General features: G+C 37.0%; 1 protein-coding gene across 13 annotated transcripts in view; it reads right to left on the reverse strand.

Moving 5' to 3' along the window:
* SORCS2 (sortilin related VPS10 domain containing receptor 2) overlaps positions 1 to 23,917 on the reverse strand; it is a 544,650-nt gene that overhangs the window by 66,541 nt on the left and 454,192 nt on the right. For all 13 annotated transcript variants that reach the window (XM_066996540.1, XM_066996538.1, XM_066996537.1 and 10 more), the window contains 4 exons: positions 23,056 to 23,145; positions 11,375 to 11,554; positions 5,550 to 5,696; positions 4,067 to 4,169 (listed from right to left, as the gene is read on the reverse strand). In XM_066996540.1, the coding sequence (XP_066852641.1) occupies positions 4,067 to 4,169; positions 5,550 to 5,696; positions 11,375 to 11,554; positions 23,056 to 23,145 (520 nt within the window). The remainder of the gene's footprint in view (positions 1 to 4,066; positions 4,170 to 5,549; positions 5,697 to 11,374; positions 11,555 to 23,055; positions 23,146 to 23,917) is intronic.

Consider the following 23,917-nt stretch of genomic DNA (forward strand, 5'->3'; position numbering starts at 1 on the left):
AGCATGTGACCAATTTGTGTTTCAATGTCCCAGATAGGCTGTTTTTGCTTGACAAACTGAAGTAGTGTTTAGCTGAGAGAGTGATTCACACAAAGTCAAGGGACATGTTGACATGAGAAAAATCTTTAGGAATTGCAGGATCTTCACTGCGAAGAGCACTAGGAAATGCTCTGTCATCTCCTTGTTATCTCATCCTTTTTGTAGTGGCAGCTCGGTATGCTACTTTGGTGAAAAACTATATAAATTTATCACGATGCATGCAATGTATTTGGGCCAGACATGACAAAAAGTAAACTGAACTTTCCATCACTTCCTGAATTCACACAAAAGTGCAAAATTTACTGTTTGCTTGACTTGCCATCTGGATTGGAGGCTAAGCAGAGAATTATAGTAAACTAGCACCTGAAAAATCTACACTTCTCTAAACATTTTTCATAGGAAAGTCTTTCACAAGTTTATAGTAAAAATTTACACGTCAATTGACACACATTTCATAGCTGATGCTGTGAAAAAAAAAAAAAAAGCTGCTGCCAAGATTAAAATGCACAGAAATCAAATGTAAATGTGAAATCCTATTACATTTCTTAAAGGGAGCAAGCCAGTTATTTGAAAGAACACTTTAAAATGCAGCTATAAAGTTTAATATTAGTCTGCACAATTTAGATATATATTTATAAGCTACAAATATACATACCTCATAACTATTTATGCAACTTTAATAGAGTGCAATTTTCACTTGTAAATGTGAGTTTGAAAAGGTGCAATTTTAACATCATATTATTGCATTTTTCCCAAATGCTCAAGGCTTTAATGCTGTTTGCCACTTAATTATTCTTTTAAGTTAAAACAATATTCAGTAGTCTCTGTGCTCTGATTTTCAAGCATAGTATCAAATCTATCCACAAGTCACGGGTTAGGTTTTCAACTGTTACAAGCGTGTTATATAATGTTTCTATAATGTACCCAACTCCATTTTAAAGGATTTTATTATTATTGTTATTATTGTTGTTATCATTATTATTTTGGCTTGGCCTTTTGATTAGTAAGCGCACTGCTCTTATTGAGAGAAGCAGTTTCACTGCTCTTATGGTTAGAAACTTTCTCTGATTTCCAGTTCTTATCCAGTTGTTTACATCATACATTAAGCATCTCTTTACGGACATTTGTTTCTACCCCATGGTTACACTTTCGAGAAAAATCAGATTCTTTACCAGCCTTTATTTTTCTCAGCTAATGAGGATCTCCATGTAAATAGAACCTCTATTTCCATCAACTGCCAAGTAGTCCTTAGCACCTGCTCATTGGTCCTGAAAATTGATTATCAGAGTTGTACACGCTGTTATTAGTACAGTATTTTGCTGGAGTATTAATATTTCCCTCTCTCTGTTGGCAATTATTTACCTACTTCACCCTCAGAATACATTTCCCTCTTCCACAGCACAACACACTCATGGTTTGTAGTCACACTGTGATCAACTGACATTCCTGGATCTTCATTCTCATCTGCCATTTCCAGATGATGTGCTCTCACTAAATCTAACAGTAAAATTGCAACAGTGTGTGATGTGGCCCAAATAATCTGATTTCTGTATGTGCTAAGAAACTAGTACTTCTGTTGATTTGCATGTGATTATCAATGTTGAGAATCAGTCCAGAAGAAATACAAGCTCGTTGTATATAAAATATTTCTGATAAGAAGGTAAGTTTACAAGAATATCAGGTTTTCCAGATAAGACTGAAGATGTGCACTGAATCTAGATGATCTGAGCATCTAAATAATACAAATGCAAGTCAAAATCTGAGCTGAGACAGGTCATCTGCTTACAAGGGGCATGCAGCTTCTCTTTGAGATTTTTAAGAAGTCCTTCTGCTCTGTTTACAACTACATGACCTTCTACCAGAGAGAGGATGTACTGCCCTATTCCTGGAAATATTTTTTGTACTTTCACACCATTCTTCCCATCTTTTTAGCCAGCTGCTATGAGTGGTGGTACCTCTACCATTTCAATTCTGTTAGAGGTTGCTCAACAATCAAGTCAAATTTAACAAATCAGTCTAGTTCTTAATGATATCTGGATGACATTAGAAAGAACATTTCCTTATGTTGAAGAAAGCTGTTGGTAAGTTTACCTACCAGATATGCTAAAACAAAGTCACAGTGATATAATGTCACAGAATCATAAAATCATTTAGGTTTGAAAAGACCTTTAAGATCCTCAAGTCCAGCCATCAACCTAACACTACCAAGCCCACCACTAAGCCATGTCCCAAAACAGCACATCCACACATCTCTTAAATACCTCCAGGGACGGGGACTCCATTACTTCCTTCTGCAGCTTGTTGCAGCATCTAACCACCCCTTCCATGAACAAACTCTTCCTGACATCTAATCTAAACCTCCCCTGGTGCAACTTGAGGCCATTTCCTCACATCCCATCACTTAACACCTCTGAAAAGAGACCGTCACACTGTCCACTGCAACTGTCTTTCAGGTAGTTGTAGAGAGCGGTAAGGTCTCCCCACAGCCTCCTTTTTCTCCAGAGTAAATCCCAGTTCCCTCAGCCACTCCTCATGTCTTTTTTTCTAGGAAATGCACTCTAGGAAGGAATTAAGGGCAAAGTATTCTTCTCCAACCTGCCATCCCCGATATCTCAGGACTGTGCACTTCAAAAATACACACAAAACCCAGCCGAATGAAAAAAAAACAAGATCTCAAAAACTATCAGTTTACTACATCAGATTGTAATGCAAGGACAGAGAAAAAAGAAGTGGAAATAACAGACTCATTAATCAAACTACTGCTTAATATGCTAGTAAAAAGTGTGCAGGTTCAATATAATAAGGCTAGAAGTAAGAACCTACATTAGAATAGGAGTACCTTTATGTAAAAAGAAAATCCTTGAGAAGAAAGTTATTTTCTGAATTATTGGAATATATTAAATGTGAATTAAACACCTACTTAGATACTTCCCAGAAATGTAAGTACAAAGGTACTGTATAAATTCTTAGTCTCATTCTTGTCACTAAAAACATAGCAGCATTTCCCCAGGTAGGTCTGCCTCCAGTAAAATATTTTGAACTCCATTTACACTAAGGGAACACTTGAAATCTTCAGTTAAAGTAATAGGAGCTGTCATTCTCATTCAACAGCAAATATGCTTGTCTTGAAATTCTTAGGAAATTTTCAATTTAGAAACCTTTTTATAAGACACTATTATAAGCTAAGGTAAAAACAGTTATTGATTAAAAACATATATTTGTAGGAAAAGATAAGTAGTACACTTGTGTATTTCACCTAAACATAATCTAGAACATAAGACTAAAATAATGTGATTTAAAAAGCTCTTATAACAGTTAGCATTTCAAGACTTTTGAAACAAAGAAATAGAAAATCAAAAGAAATAAATAGATGAACTACAAGGGTACAAAGTAAAACAGAGTTGTGAAATTTTTTTGTGATGAGTAGTCAATAAAAGAAATTCCATTGGAATATTAAATTTCACTTCACAGTAACATGGTACAATATGTATGTTATAATGAAGCAAACACAACCAGCATTGTTCCCAGCACCAAGACACATTTGCCTCAGTCACTTCATCTCTCTTTAGGTGGAAAGGTATTAACAAATATTACAAGACAAACTATCTCTATGTAAGCTTCAAGAACAAAGGCTTAGCCACTGTTTAGATTAATTTATTGGATTTGCTGTGCTATTATTCACGCTGGAGGAGATGTTAAGGCTTTTCACTTCCACAGAAAAACAGTGCAGGACAAGTCCTTCAGCCTTCATCACTGCTTCATACTGCACTTATAGGGAAGGAGATACTACACAGCTGAGAGAAGCATAATGTATAGAGGCAACTGTTATAGATCTGTCCTAGAGCTCTTGGGACTTCAACTTTTACTAAATTGCTTGATAAAGGGATGCCACAAAGGAATATTCTGCAGGGAAAGCCTAATTTTGTTAACGTTTGTAGCTCTATAAATGCTACAATCCAAAAGACTGGATCTACGCAAAAAACTCCTGCCACATTCCAGCTCTTACAAAATAATGTCATGCATTTACCTGCCCCCATGATGAGCCCTGGTGCAGTATCCTTTGTATGGACTGTTCCTGACACATATGGATTGTCTGCCCAGCGGAGATGGAGGTGAAGGTAGCAATCAGGCTTGTAGGGGAAGAAGAAGATGACAGGTGTTAAAAAAAAAGTTAATAATTAAGTTCATATGATAATGAAAGCTCAGTCAGAGAGCAGCTTCAGCTATGTGAGTCTCTATAGAGAAAGAGAATGGCTGTTTCCCATGGAGCCAAAGTCCAGACCAAAATATTAACCTAAACTATCTAACAAAAATCTCTGATGCTGTCCATAGTCCTCTGCTGTCCTCTGATAATTTCCATAGTATTTCACTGCCTCAACAAACAAGATTTGCAAACTCATAGAAGTCAGCATGAAATTATTGTATAAAAAAAATCCTTGTGACAGAACTGCTTAAAAACTAACTAGCAGCAATGGCAACAATTGTTACTTGTTTGTTGGTCTCAGGTGATTAATTAAAATGATGATTAAAAATGAAAAAAAAAATGTACTGAAATTTTTCTTTTAGAAAAAAAACAATGTGAAAAATAGCTTAATGAATTTTGGATGATCATCGTCTCTGCTTGCTAAGCAACTTACTGTTTCTTGCTCTTTCTACTGTGGCACTTGGAAGTTACTTTTGCTGTCAGTGAAGTTCACAGCAATCTGTCCATGAGCAAGCAGCCAGCACTGCCTGGGAGCTGCTTCCACCGCCATCCTTCCACTGATCCCAGAGAGCTCAGGATCAGGGCCTGCAGTCCGTATAGCACAGCCTTGTTCCCTTCAGAAGGGAACCAGCATCTCCAGCCCTCCCTTTCTATGTGGAGAAGGACCAGGTCTCTGCCAGTGGCAGGACTGAAAGCATTTATTTTGCCCAGCAACGCAGAGCTTGGAGTCCCCAGGAGCAGAAAGACAGTGAGAAAAAAAAAAGGTTTTCAGCACAGCCTAACAAAGAACAAAATATTATGGGTAGCTGGGACACATAAGCAAATGGAAATAACATCCTCTTACAAAAAGAAAGGATTTTTTGATTCAATTGTGATGTTTATTTCCAAGCAAGAGTTCCCTTTAACAAGATTATCTTGGATTAAGATGAAACAAAAACATGAAAGATGGAAACAGAAAAAGGCATTGGTAAAATATGTTTGACTGACGATGCCTTATGCCCAGACACAACTTACTGTTGTCATGATTATCCGAAACTGAGTTGTGCGGTTGGCACACAAGAAAAATGTCATCTTTGTGTCAAACTAAGCCCTAAAATATTCTGCAGTGCTACAGACAGTCATGACTCACTCTACAAGATGACTGGACTAACAGTGTACCAAACCAGTGCTCGTGTCATGTAAGTAGATTTGTCTATTAATTTAGCTAGTAAACACTGCACAAAGCTCTTGGGCTGCCTGCACTACTGCACATCCCGCCCATACAAATAATCCTTGTGGACTTCAGAGAGAGGATAAGACCACTTACAGGTTTGCAGTTTGTCGGTTTGCCATTCATATCAATGTCTGGAGGGTTTAGAAAATCCCAGTCACGGCCTTTGTTGTAGGTTATTAAAGTTGTAACTTTCCCATCAATCTTCTGGTTAGCCAGAAAGACTCCTTTTACACCTCTGACCTGAAACATAAATGAGAAAGCATTAATGACCAGCACATACACATTTTTTCAGCAAGGATTACTGCTGATCAGCTGCTCTTTTGTGGCTCTAAACTGTGTACCTCTGGTAGTTTCTCCACTAGGAAAGTGAATAATACCTTAGTGTCATATTCTACGCTACTGGCAAAATTCCCTAATACATTTCTGCATTTTTATTTTTAACATGGACATATCTAAAACATTATTCTGCAAATTACAGAAGCAATTTATAACTGCAACATGACTTCTACACTGCAGTCATGTGACCCACATCACATAAATATTACACAGAATGGTTAAAATAACAAAATATAATGTAACATCCTTTAGAAAATAACACTGAATTAGGAAGCACACTTATCCACTGCAGTAAATAAATGCAGACAGATCTTCTGGGGCAGAAATAGTGAGGACTGAAATATCCTTTCAAGCATCTGAAATGATTCCAGACCCAGCCTAACTCCACAAACTCCCTCCATGGGTTTAACCTCTGAAAAAAAAATAGGTTACAGGCTCTCTCTTTTCCTGGACACATTTAGTTGTTTTATTTCAAAATTATCTGTGTTAGAAAGCTATTACAACTTAGAGTGTCAAAGGTAATGTGTATCATTTTTCAGAAGTGCCCTTGGGAGTATTTGTACCTTAATGTGTTTAGTTCTAGCCCTAGCATCATCCCTGATCTTAAGAGACTTTCCTTCTATTTAATAAAAAAGTCAACAAAAATGAACTGCAAGAAACAAACAAAAATCCATATGAATCTTTCTATGGATTCTTTCATAACTCCCACTGTGCTGACAAGATATACTGGAGTATCTCTCCTTTGTAAGCACCCTCGGCCTACTAATGAATTACATCGGTCTTAATGCCAGTCCGTCTCCTGAGGAAGGTAAGACAATCAGGCCCAAGACTTCACGCTTCCCAGTGGCAGCTCCTGTGTCCTTTCCCTTCCATGACTGCTGGTACTACCATGGAGGCAAAACCCAAACCAATATAATAATGCCCTTAATATATAGCACATCTTTTATTATAGGATGTTCAATATAATATCTATGCTAAAAATAATCTTATTTGTACCATACCTGCTGCAATTCTGAGTTATAAACCAGGCTTTTGCCTTTGCTTACAAGCAAAAAACAACCACAAAAACAGTACCTGGGTTCACATATATACCACAGGCTGTGAGATTGTAGCAGTATGAATGTATTTACACCAATTGACACCTTCTAAGGTCTGGTGCTAGGGATTTGTATAGTTATGTTATTACACAACAAAGTATACTCAAGCTCTTTGGTACTCTGCGTGATCAGTACGAAGTGTTTAAAAGAAGACTCACCAGTTAAGATATATAAATATCCCAGGACCTGTTCAGTTCAACACCCTGACACCTCCACAATAAGAGTCAACCAAAAAAACTATGACTGGCCAAGGCCTGGGATTTTTTTCACCAAGAAGACACTTATGTGACAATAACTTTGCCATGCACGTCTGATACCTTCCATGGGCAAAATGCAGTGACTCCAGATGGGAACATTCTGCCTAAGAATGCTCTGATTTCTATAGATTCTAGTTTGAGTCATATAGATAAAGTGCAAGAGCATCAGTCATGGTGAGCATTACCTATTTTTCCCCTTTGATAAAAGGTTGTCAATATTTTAAAAATCAAAGAAAACTTGACGTTGATGTTAATGTGGTAATGTCTTTGTGTTAGTTACAAGACAGCAAATTCTGACATTTACTTAATATTTTAATATTTCACCCAGTGGTGTGAGGTAAGATCTTGCATTAAGTTTGAAGGTTTTCTTAAGAGTGCCCCTGTTTACCTTACAGTTATTTACAAGGTTTTTTGAATTTTGGAAAAATTCTAGAAAACGTGTATCAACTTACACCAACTTAAAAATGTGTATCATCATTTACAGCATAGTATAGCAACATGTAGCAACACTGAAGCAGTCATTTCAACTAAAGGCACAAGACAGCCAGGTCTCAGCTTGAGCAGGAATATTTGCCTCTTGCTGACATGATTCAGTCTTGGACTTACTATTTGCTTTTTATCAGAAACACTTACTGGCTTTTAGTTGGTTTTTTTGTTTGTTTTTTATTTTTTTTAATTTTTTTTTTCCCCACTACAATTTATTAACTCCCTTTGACATTCATTTAAGAAAAGATCTACATTTAGGTTGAAGAGAAAGCATCTAAACAAGCAGGCTACAGACTTGATACCTACTGTTCATAAATATATGATTTATTTTGTTTTCTTGACTGAAATCTACAGGGAGTAAGAGAGTTCTGCTGGTTACTGTAATAGCCTAGAACCTAGAAATATATTTAAGTCTAGAGAATCAAATTTTCTATAGATCTTTTGCTACTCTCTCATTTTACATCTCTCTGATGAACTCTTTCTTACTTAAACCCCATGCACATGTGATCGACTGACTTTTCCAGGATGCTAGAAGCTCAGCATCACCTCCCAGTCAAACATAACAGTAAGGTACTTGGCAGTGCAGGTGATAAACTGAAACAGAAGGAGAAAATAAGGAACGTGCATTCTTTACTTTCAAAGATATTTCAGCTTGCTAGGGATTTATTATGTATTCCACCTTCTGAAGACAGCACAGAGATGAGTATGAGTGAAATGCCTAGCAGTTCAAATATGTGCTGGGAAAGGTAGACTTGGCTTTCAATTTCTGCGCATGCAGTTTTTTGCAGTGAAGACTATTAAATATTTAAACAATAATTAGATCAGGGACTGCAACTGAAGTTTTCCTCTTCGTATGTGGATGGCAAAACCAGCAATGTATCATGAATATTTTTGTTTCTTCTCTCATTCTTGTTCAATGAATATTCAATCATTCCATATAATCATTCAGTGAGAGTCAGACTGAAAATGCTTTCCATTCCCACTCCCATCTCTAACCTAACCAAGTGGCCAGGGTAACCTCTCCTCTCCAGAATGTGGGAGATAGAGATTTGAATCCTATCAGGCACAAAAAGGCCATGAAAAAAAATTATTCTTCTGTCCCAGTTAACTATTCTCACAGTTGCTTTGAAAGATAAAAGCTGACCAGGACTTCAGCAGCTTTATTTTGAACGAAAGGCATAACCCTGCCTGAAATAATGAGATTCCAGGCATCTATCTTCAAAGAAAATTCAGAAGTATGATATTTGGAGAGGTGTATTAAGCTAAAAAACAAACAAACAAACAAAATATAAAAATTACAGTACATAAAAATGGCAGCTTTAAAATACCTCTCTCCCTGTATAGCATTTTCTATTGTATTTGTCTTGTGACCTTTGTAAATTCACACCTGACTCTCTGTAAATATTTTAAGTGCTATATGTCAAATTTACCTTCTGGATTCAAATGTGACGGCAAGGCACCAAAATTCTTCTGCACTTTCTAATTCAGTTCCCTAGTCTAACACCATGAGATTAGTAACTTTCTATGAAAAAGGGAAGAGTCACATACAGCAAATAAGGTGCTATGTGAAAGAGGACATTTAAGCACTGGGGAGTGCTCAGCTACTTTGATGAGCAGCCCAGTAGTTACCTAAGATACAAAACTAGAAGCTATCTAGAGTAGTTACCCAAGGTAGGAAATTCAAAAATGTCTTTCCTTTGGTTTTTCTTGGACCTTTGGGTTAGGTCTCAGAGCACCTATTTTTCAAAACAGTTCAGGGGTTAGTGGTTCCCCAGCAATTTTTGAAAAGCCTCATAAAACTATTTTATAAATGGTTTTGCTGCTATGGCTGTGTATTCAGTGACACATCATTTTCTGCACTGTTTGATTTTCTTTCAGTAACAGTTGAATAATATTCTATATTAGTTGGGAACCAAGAGGCAGTATTCAGATGGTCCCAGAGTGTTTATTAGCAGCAGTTACTGAAATACAAAAAATACAACTATATAACATAAGCTTGTGATTAAAATTGAAATACCTAAGATTTGTTGTTTAGGAAAGAAAGTAAATATGAAGAATGTATGCTGCCACTTGTATAGCTCTTTTTCGTATAGGAGGCATAACAGGATCCAGCTTAGAAGTAGTATTTTCAAACATGCTTGTGTCAAATTCCTTACTGGTTCATAGTTTGGCAGCACATGATACAAATTTCAAGGGCATGCTGCTGTTGTGTAGTCACTTAATACTTTGCCTTTCCTTTCCTTTTTTTTTTTTTTCTTCTATGATGGAAATATTTGACAATTATTTCACATTCACACTTGCAATGTGAGCAGAAATGAAATATGGTACAAAAGATAAAGTGTATAAGAGAAAATTAATACAGACAAGTAAAAGAGTTTATAGCAGATGTACAAGTAAAAGATGAAGTGAGGTCAGCAAAAGATAATGAGGACAGTGCAAATTTTAAGGAGAATTACACACTTGATAATTTTGGAAATTATCAACCATCAAGGATCATCTCTGTGTTGCAATGGAGATTCCTGTCCCCAGGTTGGGATACATGCATTAAGATGTCCAAAGGGAAAAAAAACAAACAAACAAACAAACATGAATAAACAAACCAACCAAACAAACAAAAACAAAACAAGCAAACAAAAATAAGACTAAACAGTATCTTGATCCCAAGGACTGTAACGTCTTATCTTTATTACCTATACAGCGTAAATTATCCATACGTTACTTGTAGATATGATCAGATGATCACTTTTAATAAAGAAGATGAACACTATTTATTTATTGTACAGGCTATCTGAAAGCTGTAGGCTTTCTTACTGTAGATAAATAAATTTTTCCTCCTACAATGCAGCTCTAAAGACATGGAATTGTCTTTCAATTATTCTTTATCATTTGCACAACTTCTTTTTAATGCAACCCTACAAATTACTCGAGTTTACACAATAATCTAGGATATCTCCCTCTTGTGCATTATCAAATATATCTTCAGTAACACTTGAAATCCTTGGTGAAACTGAGTTAAGTAAATAACTCTTGTAGACAAAAGGACAGTGAGGGATGGCATCTCCGTACAAGTGATGTGAAATTACATGCTCCGGGTTATGCAAGGAGAAGAGATAGTACCTGACTCCCTTTCAGCTTTGCTTCCTGCAGGAGTGACCAGGAGCAAAGATCTGCAAAATAATGCTCTCGATAAATCACCCTGTGGGAATGTGGCTACACACAATGTGTAGATTCACTCATTAAGAAGACCCATTTCTAAATAGGGACAGCACAGAAAATAATCAGTGCCTACATTGGTAATTGGTAAATGTTTTACTACAGCCATTTGATAAGTAAAAGCTAAACAAAGATGAAGGAGATAAAGGCAACAACAACAAAAAAACCACTATCGTTTTCCCACACCAAGAAGAACCTAATTAGAGCCATATGTAGGCAGCTACATACTTCTTACTTCAACAATAAATTACACTGCCAGATTTCCTATCTTACAGAAACCCTTGACCAATTCTGGTCTTGCACATCCTTGTAACCCAATCTAGTTCTTGGAGCCCACAGCACACTACAAGGGAAGGAAGAAAAAACATAAATAGAAACGATGCACTATCAACGAATAAGAAATCCTAGTCTTTTCACATTAAAGATAACTGTGAAAATCTACTAACATAAAATTAATTATATCCCTAATCAAAATAAAAGAATGAAACCTCCACCCAGACTACAGACACTGGAAGAGATAAAAGCCTACCTCCAGAATATCTATCAGGACATTCTCTTCTGGTTGCTTTGTGCTCCGGACGTTCTCCAGCAGGATGGAGTAGTAAACACCTTGTGGGTCAGACTGGTACAGGTTGTATGTGTCTGTCTGGTACCATTCCTGAACAGCCACAAATACCTGGTTTTCGTCTGTGCTGATTATCTGTAAATCCTGTAGAAAAAAAAAAAATAAAATAATTAAAAATATATATATATATATAGAGAGAGAGAGAGAAATTACTCACTTTTTCATCATTTCTACAAAACAAATAAGCCTACAAGAAGAGCTGAATACCAGAAGGAGTGGAGGGAGCGTGGGGGGTGGTAAAATGCACCTGAATGCTAGGTGACAGTAATCTCCCAGTCTAGTACTAATCAGCACACTGCATCCCACCACTCTAGGGTGGTCAGGCACTGCCTTCTGGATAGAGGTTATCAGAGAGAGTACAAACCAGCTTAGTAAAGACCAAAAATCACGACTGCGTGAAAGCTGCAATCTGCTTTGGCTTTTACATAATTGAATAAAAATCATACCTACTGGGTTTCAACATTAAAAAAAAAAAAAAAAGCTACCAAATCTAGCAACGTCATTTAGGTCCATGGGTGAGAAAGAAAAGTGAATGATTTTCCAAGCTCTGGATGACAGTTGATAGAAAACCTGTATGATTCATAACACCATACACAAAGCTAACCTAAAAAAATAATCATCAGATACTCAAAGAATTAAGAATTATTTCATCCAGGATAATGCATAATATAGCACAAAGACAATCTGATACAGTTTCCAGCAGTCACACAGAGGAAGGAGTATGTATTATGCACACAGCTGATGTATATTATAGTCTGTAATGTTAACCTATTGACAAATGTAGAAAGATTCAGTCAAATATTCAACAGTAATAACATGAGAGTCAACATTCTACATTCATTTCTCAAGAATTTCAGGCATGGATATTGCAACAGCTTTCTTTTAGTTTCTCCATCTCCTCCACTCCAAACTTCTTAGACATTAAAAAAAAACTATACAGCCGGGGAAAATAATTTAACAATAACATTAAACAGAAGAAATAAATCAGGAAGTGGTATCAATGAACTAAGCTTAACAAACAAGAAAAGGACTTAAGTTTGTAATTGGAAATTGCAACCAAAAGGCAGATGTTGGGGCTACACATGAAATGACTTCCAGTCATAGAGATAGAAAGCTTGTAAACTCTTCATAACCTTCTTGATATTATGTATACAGTTCTGGCCACCTTATTACCGAAAAAATCACTAAAGTGATGGAGTGAATAGGAAATAAAGCTACCAAAACTGTTAAGAGAACATGAGTGGGAAAAAAAAATCAGCTTTTTAAAAAAAAAAACAAAAACAATACTTCACAGAACTCTTTCTTATAGAGAAATAAAACTAAGTCTGTAAGAATCAAGTTTAAACTACAGAAAATGTGAGCATGTGCAACACTGAATACTTGGCAGAGCATGGCAGTCACACTTCAGGCAAGATGCACGATGTGATTGAGAAACTTAGATTCAAAAAAGGCATTAATAGAAACAAAAGAGTACATTGGAAAGATTTTAACATGAACAAAAGATGGTTACTTACTAACTAACCATGCAGTTAAAGATTTTTTTATTTTTTTTTTTAACATATCTGTCATCTCAACACAAAAGAACCTAACTGCAGTTTTCTATCAATGACAGCTCCCAGAGCTGTTTTCAAAGTCTTTCATGTTGAACTTTGTACTACGGTAGATTTTTGTTTAACGTTCCATTAGTGAATCTCTTTTTATCTTATACTCAAAAATTACTCAGAAGCAGGGAGTCTGGCAGAACTTTTGATTCTTTCCATCTGAAAGTTACTAAATAGTAACTGTTCTGGTGCAAGAACGCCAGCAAAACACTTCAACTGATCCCAATGGGTTCTTTAAAAAGCCTCTTAAATGTACACAGTGCTTCATCTCCTGTCTTAAACCACATCTAATATTGAAGTCACCTTTTCTTTTACAGTGTGAGAAAAGTTGCCCTGATTACCCAATAAGTAGACAGAAGTGAAGCAGACTCAAACAAAAGAGTGAGAAATACAGTACTTTTCTTCTTTCTTCTACGTGTAAACCTCTAAAAAAACCCTTACTCTTCTGTGATGCCAGGGCTTGCAGCAAAATTATCATTTACTTTATTTTGTAATTAAAATAACACATCCATACAGCCCCATAAACAAATGCAGAACTCTACTGAATGCAGAAAAGGCCCCTTCCTTGCCCCAGGTACACGTGTGGTGGCAGTAGCTGCACGGGGGGCACTTGCTGGCAGAGGGGATAGCAGATGAGACAGGCTCATTTGCAGTTCTCATCCCTCAGGCTGTCGTAGGAGCTGCAGAGCCAGTGGAAGCAATACACGAAAAGCCAAAATGTGTGGTGCTGAACGGAAATATTAATTTTGGAAAGACTGGAGAGATTGGGTGAAAGCAGGGTTAGACTGGACTATTTTACTGCAACAAATGGAATTTACTTCTCTTTTGGCTGTGACTGTTATCAAGAAAGAGGCCCATACACTTAGCCTTTTTGATGGTATATTTTTCTGAGGCAAGAACTTATAAGATCCTGGTTTTAGCAACTGAAATCACCCTTCCACTTCCTTGAAGTTTGCTCCTTTCACTTATCATTTACACTTTCAGATTTCCAGTTCTACTGGAAGGTAGAAATTTCTACTGGAAATTTCCAGTTTCACTGCTATTTCTTTTCACAGTGATTTCTTTTTCCCCAGGAAGCAAAACAGTCCTTCAGTTATACTACCTTGCACTAATCCTGCACAGCACTTTCTGCCCACAGTTATGACATAATCCCCTGTGAAAATTAATTGACAAAGTAAGGAGAACTGCAAATTTCATGACTGATTCTTAAATATCCTTTAAAATTACACAGACTGTTTAAAATGTAGCCGGAAGAAATCTATACTGTCTCTCTTTTACTATTCCTATTGCTGTAAAATTTAATTTAAAAAGAAGAAGAAAAAATTGATTAAGGAATACAACAGGTCTTCAGTGTGCCAAGTCCAACCCATCAGCCCAACTGCCCACTGTTCAACAGAGGATAAGCTCACGTCAATGGGACGTCAGCAAATATTGCTAGACATAAATTACTACCACTAAAGAGTTAACTAGTAAGGACATCTGAAAAAGAGGAAATATCTTGATTCAGGGAATGCAAGTTTTTATTGCTCTACCTAATTCATGGCCACAGATACTGCCTTAGGCTGTAATCTCAGCAGATCCTATAAGGAAAGCATTCGTTCTGTGATGATTTCATGCTTGGACTGTTGCAATTGCCTTCTTGCTGGACACTGTGTTTTCTCTCTCCACATTCTGCAGGCTATTCAAAGTCCTGCTGATCATGTAATTTTCCTGTAATTGTGCTATTCACACGTGATTTATTCAAATTCATTTATAAAGACCTTCTTTACTGATGTTACAGCACTTCAGGATTTGAAACATTTCTGATTTTTGTTTATCTCCAAGGTGCTTTTTTTTTTTTTTATATATATACATTAAGTATTTGAGATCCTGTGCTTTCCTTTCATTTCCATGCTCAAATGAGAGTCTGTGCTCTTTTAGGTGTCCCCATGCAGAATCTTTCTCCAGGTTTGTCATACCATTGTGTTGCTTCCTCTACGGCATGTCCATTACTCCGTGGACATCCTTTCTCCCATTCTACCTACCACTTTTGCTTTTGCTCAGTCCGGTTTGTCAGCTATTCTGATCTTCCGTGTCTTGCTCACCAAACATCCATGTTTTCAGCATTCCCACTTCTCTCCATCTCTTTTTATATTTTTGCAAAGCTCAGCAATGGTAACTTGTATGAGAAATAAACTGTCCCTCCCAAATACAAAATTCCTAAGACCAGCCAGCTAACTTTCTTTCTGCTTTATCTCATCTTTTTAGGTTATAAACTCTCGTGCTGCTCTTAGAATACTCATGATACTGCTAGTTGTACTATCCCAAACACCATGAGACTTCTTGGTTCTGTTTGCTAAGGTGCTTCTTGTGCAGTACATTCTGCAAATTCCATTGCCATAATATTTCCTTCATCTTCCTCTCTTTAACGTATAATGTAATACCCACAGAAAGCACAGATATATGTATCTTCATCTCTAAAAATCTGTGGAACTACTCATAGGTCCAAAACAGTGGCCAGAGCCAGAGATAGGTTTACAGTGCAACCAAAGAAGCCCTACAAAGTGATCCAAAATCCACTACTCAGTCGGGTCCACACAGTTGTTTCTCTGTGGATGGATGAAAGTAGACATAAAACATCCTTCAAATAATGTAAACAGCCACCCTGAGGAACACAGAATAAATTGTGTTTTGTGTCTACCTGGAGTTAAGCAGTGAGTATAAATCACAGCTAAGGAGATTTAGGTTAGGCATCAGAAAATTCTTCCATAGTAGGGCCTGGTCATAAACACTGAGGATAAATGTTCAGGAAGGTAAAGTACTCTTCATCCTTGGAAGCTGGTAAGAGTAGATCAGACAAGGAACTGTCAGGATTGGTTTAGATGATCATGCTTTGGAAGAGGACCTCTCAAGATCCTTTCTATGTCTATTGTCTATGATTCTGTGAAAATGGGGAAAAATAAAAACACACCTTACTGAGATTACTTGAAATGTTGCACATACAAATAGGAACATCATTAAAAAAGACAATGTCTGTTTTTTATTTTGTTCAAAAGCAGAAACAGTTAAGAGTCAGGGTTTTTTAGAGCTGAGGGTAGGAGGAATGCAAGAAGTTTAGAGGAGGAAGGGAAGAGAAACGGTTTGTTTTCACTGTATATGGCCACGTACCATCTACATTTAGTAACTCAACTGCCTTTAAAACTGCTAATACCTTCTAGAATTTTATATTCAAGAAACACTCAGTATGGTTTACTATGTTACTAACTGCTAAGAAAACCTGCACTTATTACTGTGCTAAGAAAACCTGTGACACAAATAAATAGGATTACACCCTGAAGACGGAAGGATATAAAAGATGACAAGGATCATAGAGCAAGCCACTGCTCCTTTGTGTAAAATGTGCTGATGACATAGGAAATGTCATCAAATGGAAACACTGCAGGCAAGATTCAGAATAGGCTGTATAGTGCTACATAGACAGGACTGTGGCACTTTAGTCACCGAGGAAGGTTCAAAAATAAACTCAAAATTCTCATTTTTCAAATCTTATAATTCTTAATCCAATGTCAAAATTCCACCCCTTGCCCTGCAAATGGTTAATGCTTAGGCTGGGGTACACTTTAACCTGAACAAGTGAAAAATTAAACAGAGAATCATAAGGAGTAAATTTATCACAAGTGCAACAGATGTAAGCACTCAAAACTCTGTAGTCTCAGCCTTGACCTCCAGATGCACCACATTTATACCCCTGTAATCTCTTAAGTACAATCAAGGTAACTGGATGGCACATATCCCAAAGATAATCTCCCTAATCTTCCTTGCCTGGCTGAGTAAAACGATGCAAGGAGAGAAATCAATAACAAGCTATGCTGTGAAGAAGAGTTCCTTGAATCCACCTTAAAGGGATTTGTGTGACTTGTGAGCCATTCAGAGTGACGGCTGCTACAGCACAGGTTCACTTGCTGGTACCATGACACCTCCCAGGAAAGGAATAACTCTACTGCTTCAAATATCACCACTATCTGTATTTCTAACACTAGGTGTTAATCAAATAAAAAGAAAATATGGAGTCGGTAAAAAGCAGGTATAGGAAATTCATGCTACCATGAATACATTAAAGACATTCACTTATGTCTAAGGTAATGAGATTTCTTTTTCTTCTTTTATTTTTATTTGTTCCATGTACTCTCTTTTATCTTAATTACCTAAAAAAATTCATTTTAGTGCTTATTTCATAAGATAGAAAAGACGTACAGAGATCAAGATAGATGAAATAAGCTTTTTCCACATCATATCTTTTCAGAACTAAATATATTACTTTCTGAATTGCAGTAGGATACAACAGACAATATAGTTGCTCCATCATTGAGTTTTTGTAACTGGCATGAACAAATGCAGAATCAATGAATGTCTTGTATCAGTTGATAAAAGGAGATCATTATCAATGGAGTTTATTTACCAGTGCTAGCAAAGGGACTCAGAATAATTAAATTCTTCCAAACTGCAACAGTAAAACTAACATGACTTGCAGCAAATTTCTTGGTTTGGTCAAGATTTTTTAAGACATTTTTCACTTAAACTGAAGAATGAAATAGTTCCCAGTTTTACTGTTAATCACATTAGGGAATAACTTAACATCCCAAATAAGAACCAGAAACCAACACAATTCTCTTCAAATTCACACTCTTCCCGGCAAGGGCAATCATTGCTGCAGGACCTTTTGTGCAATACAAGGGTGATGACGGATGGGGCTACACCCTGTTCCCCTTAGCAGAACTGCTCTACCAGTGGTAGCTGCCGAAACCCTACTCTGGGCTGAAAGCAACCCAACAGGGATTGCTGCATATACCTAGCAGATCTGGGTCCCCTGGAACATGTTTTCATGGACAGGCAGCCATCTAACAACACAAATGCAATCCTGCTACTCTTGGCTTGATTTTGGTATTTGCTTCCTATGAGTTACTCACTTCTGATCTAGCTTTAGCAGCAGAGAACAAGAAATCTTGGTAAAACAGAATATAGTTTAAAGCCAACGCAGTTTTAAATCAATAGCTCCAAATTTCCTCTCCTGTTCTGGGGAGCATAGAGGCAGCCTTTGATGCTGACCACACCAATCTGTGACCATTGTCTGGCAGCAGTCGGCACATGACTCCTGACAAGTACAGGAGACAGATGTGTGATTTGACATATGTCACTGTCAAACATGCTACAGAAAATCTCTCAACAGCAGGGAAAAGAGCTAAAAAAAAAAGAACAAAAAACACTGAATTCTGTTCTTTAGGTGGCCACCAACAGCTCTGTTCTGTACATACATGTAGCTATGATGTGTTACAAAAAGTCAATCTAAAGTGCACTGTAAAGCTGGAGCATAAAAGAAACAACAAATAAAATGAAGCTTAGAACTTGCAAAGCTTGGCTGGAAGCTGCTTTTATCAGCCTTTGACTCACGAGTAAGGAGGCCTTGAGATATGTCCTTTTAATCCTTTTCTGCATTTTTACTTTGAGGCTATATTTCGACAAATACAAACACAAATGCAAATACAATTAAAAAAATGATCTTTTTTTTTTTTTTTTTTACAGATTTACAACATCTACATATCGAAACGAAAACATGAGACATCAACAACATTTTTAATCACTCAATTTGAAAGCGCTCATTCTACCTCCACATTTAAGATCACTGTGAAATGCATCTGTGCTGCAAAAAAAGGAATATCTGAAGAGCCCAGTGCTATTCCCTCAGGCTAGAGCCTGGGGCTCTCCTGATGTTGTCAGACAGATTCTTGACCAGCCCGCAGTATCTTCTGACAGTTTTTCCTTCCCTATACACAACCACTGCTCCATCCAGATTTTTTGAAGCTTCATTCCATTCTTTTGAGAAAAAGGACATATAGCCTATTTCAGTCCTGCTTCATATCTGGGTTAGGCAGAATCTAAGACTGAAAAACCCTGAAACTCAGTTCTTTGAAAAGCTATAGCTTTTAATCAAACTTTAAAATTTTTCTTTGTAAAAATATTTCATTTTCTTTATCTCCTATCACCATAAAAGTAGCAGCTTCACTGCCATGTCCTAGATGTACTGTGTACATGTCAGTGTCTTTGCTGATATTCTGCTTCTTTCCAAAAGTTCACTAGTAATTTACTGATATTTATCTTTTCCTTCTGTTCAAATTAAACTGAAACATACATTTCTACTGCAGTCTGATGGTTCCCGCTGAAATTTAGTGGGATGAAAAATTTCAGAGCTGTGTTCTTATTTTGTGTGGTATCTAAAATATCTGCTATAATGTAAAGATAGCAAATCACTTCAAAAAAAAATGGATCTTTTACAGAAGGCATTAAAATCACTCACATCTACTGCTGTTCTAATGGATGTCTGGCTTCCAGGCCCTCTTAGTGAAATTCTCAGCTCTGCTGCGTGCAGACACCAAAGCAACTTCTCTTGGAGGTGTCATCAAAATGCTAAAAGGATACAGTTTATTTCGTTCCACTCATCGGGCACTGTCTCAACTAGGAACAACACAAAAACACCCTTTTCCAAATGACGCAGTCATCCTGTTCCTAGCTAGCTATTTACTCTATCCAAAATGAAACCATTAGCTTCTAATTTATTTATTCAGTCAAGCCTGGAGTTAATCTGCTTAGAAGTTAAAAGACAAATAAACAAAACCCACATTTTCCAAGAATTAAAGAATTCAGCATGCAGCACTATTTCAAACAATCCAGACAACATACAACAGAAAGACCAGTGAGTTACGACTGACACTGAATATGTCAGAAATGCACTCAGTAAGATCATATGCCTAGTAAACTAAGCATCCTTTTCACATGGACTTTAAGGCTAAAAGTGATTATTAGATCCCTTAGTTTTCTCTCTTCACTGTCTTTCCAACCAGAGAATTTCCAACTATTATTTCTGCACAACTTACAAAGCGCAGACAGAGCAAATAACTTATGTATGGTTACAGCAAATCCCCCAGAAAAGCACTCAATTATGATTTGAAAACTTCAAAACCTAGAATATCTGTCACTTTCCTTGGCACCTTTTCAAATAATTAATCACCAACACTATTAAGAAGCTCAGCTGAGTTTCTAATTTGAATCAGACTTTCTTCAGCTCCCCTCTATGGGTTTCTTCTCTCTACTAAAGCACTTTTAAGACTCTTAAGTATTTTCTCCCCACAAGGAGACTTCTTCACTATAATCAAATTGCTTCTTGACCTTCCTTTTCGAAAAACAAATTATACTTTTCTTAAGGCTATTTTTCACTGCACTGATCTTGTTTGTATGGTGGCCCCACAAACACTACAGAGGTCACAGTGGACTGCAGAAGAGCGGTAGAAATGAATGACTGAAGTGAACTTCTTAAACTGGGTTTGCTGCCAAGGAAAGCTCCATGGGACTGTGATCTAGGTCCCCCACTGTGTGGCTTGTTTCTAGCCCTTCAATAACATTTGCTGCTGTTCTTCACAATGATGCAAGCCTATCTACTGCAAGCATGGATGACTACAAGAACTAGACAATTCATTTAGTTCTTGGATTCTGACAACCTCCGCCCATTTATTAAGATGTACCTCACAGCTAGATCTGAACCAAAATAACACATCCTTTACTAATATAGTGTATGACAAATATTGATATTTAAATCAGAGACATCTCTTGAAGGAGGTAAAGTCTGCATCCTGCTTATTATAAATAATTCACTTTCTTGAATGCCTGAAGTACTCATCCACATAGAATATGAACTACTGTCTGTAATCATAGCACACGGTGCAACTCTCACAGACTTAAGTTAGATGTTCATCTCCTTTGTGATGGCAGTAGCAGGAAGCACAAACTGTGCTGCAGTAGATTACTGGGAATCATAATGAAACTGCAGTGGAAAGGTACAGATTTGGTGGTTGGAACTAGATGAACTTTAAGACCTCTTGTAACACAAGCCATTCTATGATTCCTGAACAGGCCATGCAAAAGCACGGGAAGAAATGCTCAGCTCTTGCATACAAGATTTCTACCCTTCCATTTCACAGAATCATAGAACTGCTTGGGTTAGAAGGGACTTTAAAGATCACACAGTTCCAACGCCCTGCCATGGGCAGGGACACCTCCCACTAGACGAGGTTGCTCAAAGCCCCATCCAGCCTGGCCTTGAGCACCTCCAGGCATCCACAGCTTCTCTGGGCAACCTGTTCCATTTCCCAACAAATAACTGTTTTGCAACACAAATTAGAATCGTCAACACTTGCACTAATGTGCTGGCGCTTCTTCAGGAATTTTGACAAAACATTCAAGACTAAGAGAATTTTACTTGTTTTAATTTATTGACAACACATTATTAATTACTGATTTGGGTATAGAGAAAAACAAAGAAAAAACAAACAAACAAAAACATTTAAACACTTAGGTAAACACCCTTCCTCTCCCATATCCAGGCTGAGCTCATTGAAACACCTCTTCTACCCTCTTCATAGCCTCAACTTCCTTGTTTCCACTTTGTGTAATTCAGTCCCACCAAACTACTTCAGAGAGATAATGGGCTGTTGGAGTCATCAGCCAGAAGGTTTATTTCCTTGCTTATTCCTTGCTTTCCTCCCTTGCTCCTTCCCTCTTTGTTTCTTCTGTCTTGGCATGGGTCACCCATAAGCTGAAGTCATCTGGGGGTCCCTGCCCCAGCAGGAGTTGCTTGTGGGCTGTAATCAATCAGGATGTCCACATTTGGAACATTTTAACATTTACATCTGGATATTCTTCTGTTGTTTTCCTAATTACAAATTCCTCCAAGAAAGCATAAAGGGTATGCTGAAGGCCTTAAAACATTGAAATAATTATGTGGAAGGGCTGATATATTTACCTGTCCCTGGCTATCCCTTTCTTTTCAAAATAAACAAACAAACAAACAGTCATCTGCATAATGTTACTGAAAACATAGCCAAATTTCAGATCCTTGTCTAAATGGTATCTGAGGATTTGATTTGAGGGTTTTGTTAATATGCTGTATATTTGAAAGCAGAAGTCTTCAGACCATCACTTAGTTTAAAAAAAAATAAAATGCTAAAACAGCATTTAACAAATCCTTTGCTTTGTAAAAATAACAAAAAAACAAGTAAATTCAGTGTACTCCTTTGTCCTTTACTACTTGGGCAGTGAATTAACCAATGCATTTCAAGACACGCAACGGTGATATATTCTAGTTCTCTAATATGTAAAATGAAGGAATCCTAAAGAATCACATGAAAACGGAGAGACATCATGAGGTCAGGAGAACAATTTCTTCATGGAAGCAAGGTGAACTGTGAGGCCAGATCAGGTTAGCTGGGTTTTATCCACTGAGTCTTTAAAAACCTGCAAACTATTTCAGTTCAGGATTGCAGATGCTTACTAACTATACCTAAAAACATGAAACATATTGCGTGCAGTACAAAATTTCAATTGCATCATTCAGACTGTATGTAAATATCTGTCTGTGCTTTACTGCACAAATATAGAAGCCTTGTCACTATAAAAATATGCTAGACTGAAGGAATCTCACAAAAAACTCTGCCTTTCTGTTAAGTAATTAAAGTCCATATTGGGACTCTTTAATGAGATAGAGACCCATCCACTGCTAAATTTCTCCAATATTACTATTCATGCTTATACCAGAAAACACCATGTGGAATTAAACTGTAATTGATTCTTGGAAGAACACTTGCTCAATATCATTATATTGCCATAGGGTATGTAGCACAGCTTCATGGAAGCAAAGCTCAGAAACTATTGTGGTGACTGACGATGTATAAGCTATCCTATGTTCTTGTCCTCTATGGTTCACAAGCTATTACTTTCCTAGAATAAACATACAAACAGTAGGGGAAGAATATACCAAAAATGGGATTTAGAAATCCATTACAAGGAGAAATTATCATCTCAAAATAATGAGGTTTAAAAAAGAAAAGAGCAAAGCTAGTTTACTGTGAAAGTGAAGAAGAAAAATACAGAAGTAGAAAGAAAAACATGTATACTTACTTTTGGCAATGCATATTTTGGCAACTTCATCTGTACAAAGCCATTTCGACGGTAAGATACGTAATACTTTGTCCGATTTGCTGATGTTGTCTATACAAAGGAAAAACAGAACCCTGTGATAGTTTATAGTTTATATTAAATGTAAAGAGGAAGATTTTGGAAGATTTTTTTTTTCACTGGAAGATTATTTTTTTTAAATCTGCAATTGAAATACATAGCTATTACTTCTATTACATAGGATTAATTTGCACAGTATGCTCCTAAAATAATAAATCAAAAGTTGTGAGAAAACAGACTCCAAATAGAATCAACCCCCTCTCCCCTTCTTTAGGAAGACGAAAGAGATTTAATTCCCTCTTTTTGTCAATTCAGCTGCCTTGAGTGATACCTGAGACTTCAGCATCTCACTGACCTCAGTCCTTCTGATATCTCTGTACACTGTTCTCCCATTGGCCTTCCACATTTCTGTCCTTTTGTAGAAACCCTGGCAGCAGGACTCACCAGACAGGAGGCAGGGAAGTGGCACACTGGCTGTGAACGCCGATACCTCAAGGGCAAGTGGTTCTCCAACACCACAATTCAAGGCAGTTCATAAAGGACTGAGTAACTCATGCTAACATTGTACAAAGAATTCACTGTATTTTACTGTTATTTTCTATACAGGATAAAACATTTCCAGTGCAAGATGCTGACATGCAGCATGGAAGATAACGACGCAATTCCCAGTTCATTGGTCAGTCAGTTTGAAAATCAGTTACATGTCCTGAAGACACAATTCTACACTTAAATAGAGAGGTAAAACATATTTCAACTGTTTTCATGCATGGAACTGAAGATAGATTAGGTTTTATGTAACATACCT

The sequence above is a fragment of the Anser cygnoides genome, chromosome 4 (assembly GCF_040182565.1).
Source record: "Anser cygnoides isolate HZ-2024a breed goose chromosome 4, Taihu_goose_T2T_genome, whole genome shotgun sequence".
Taxonomy (NCBI): Eukaryota; Metazoa; Chordata; class Aves; order Anseriformes; family Anatidae; genus Anser; species Anser cygnoides.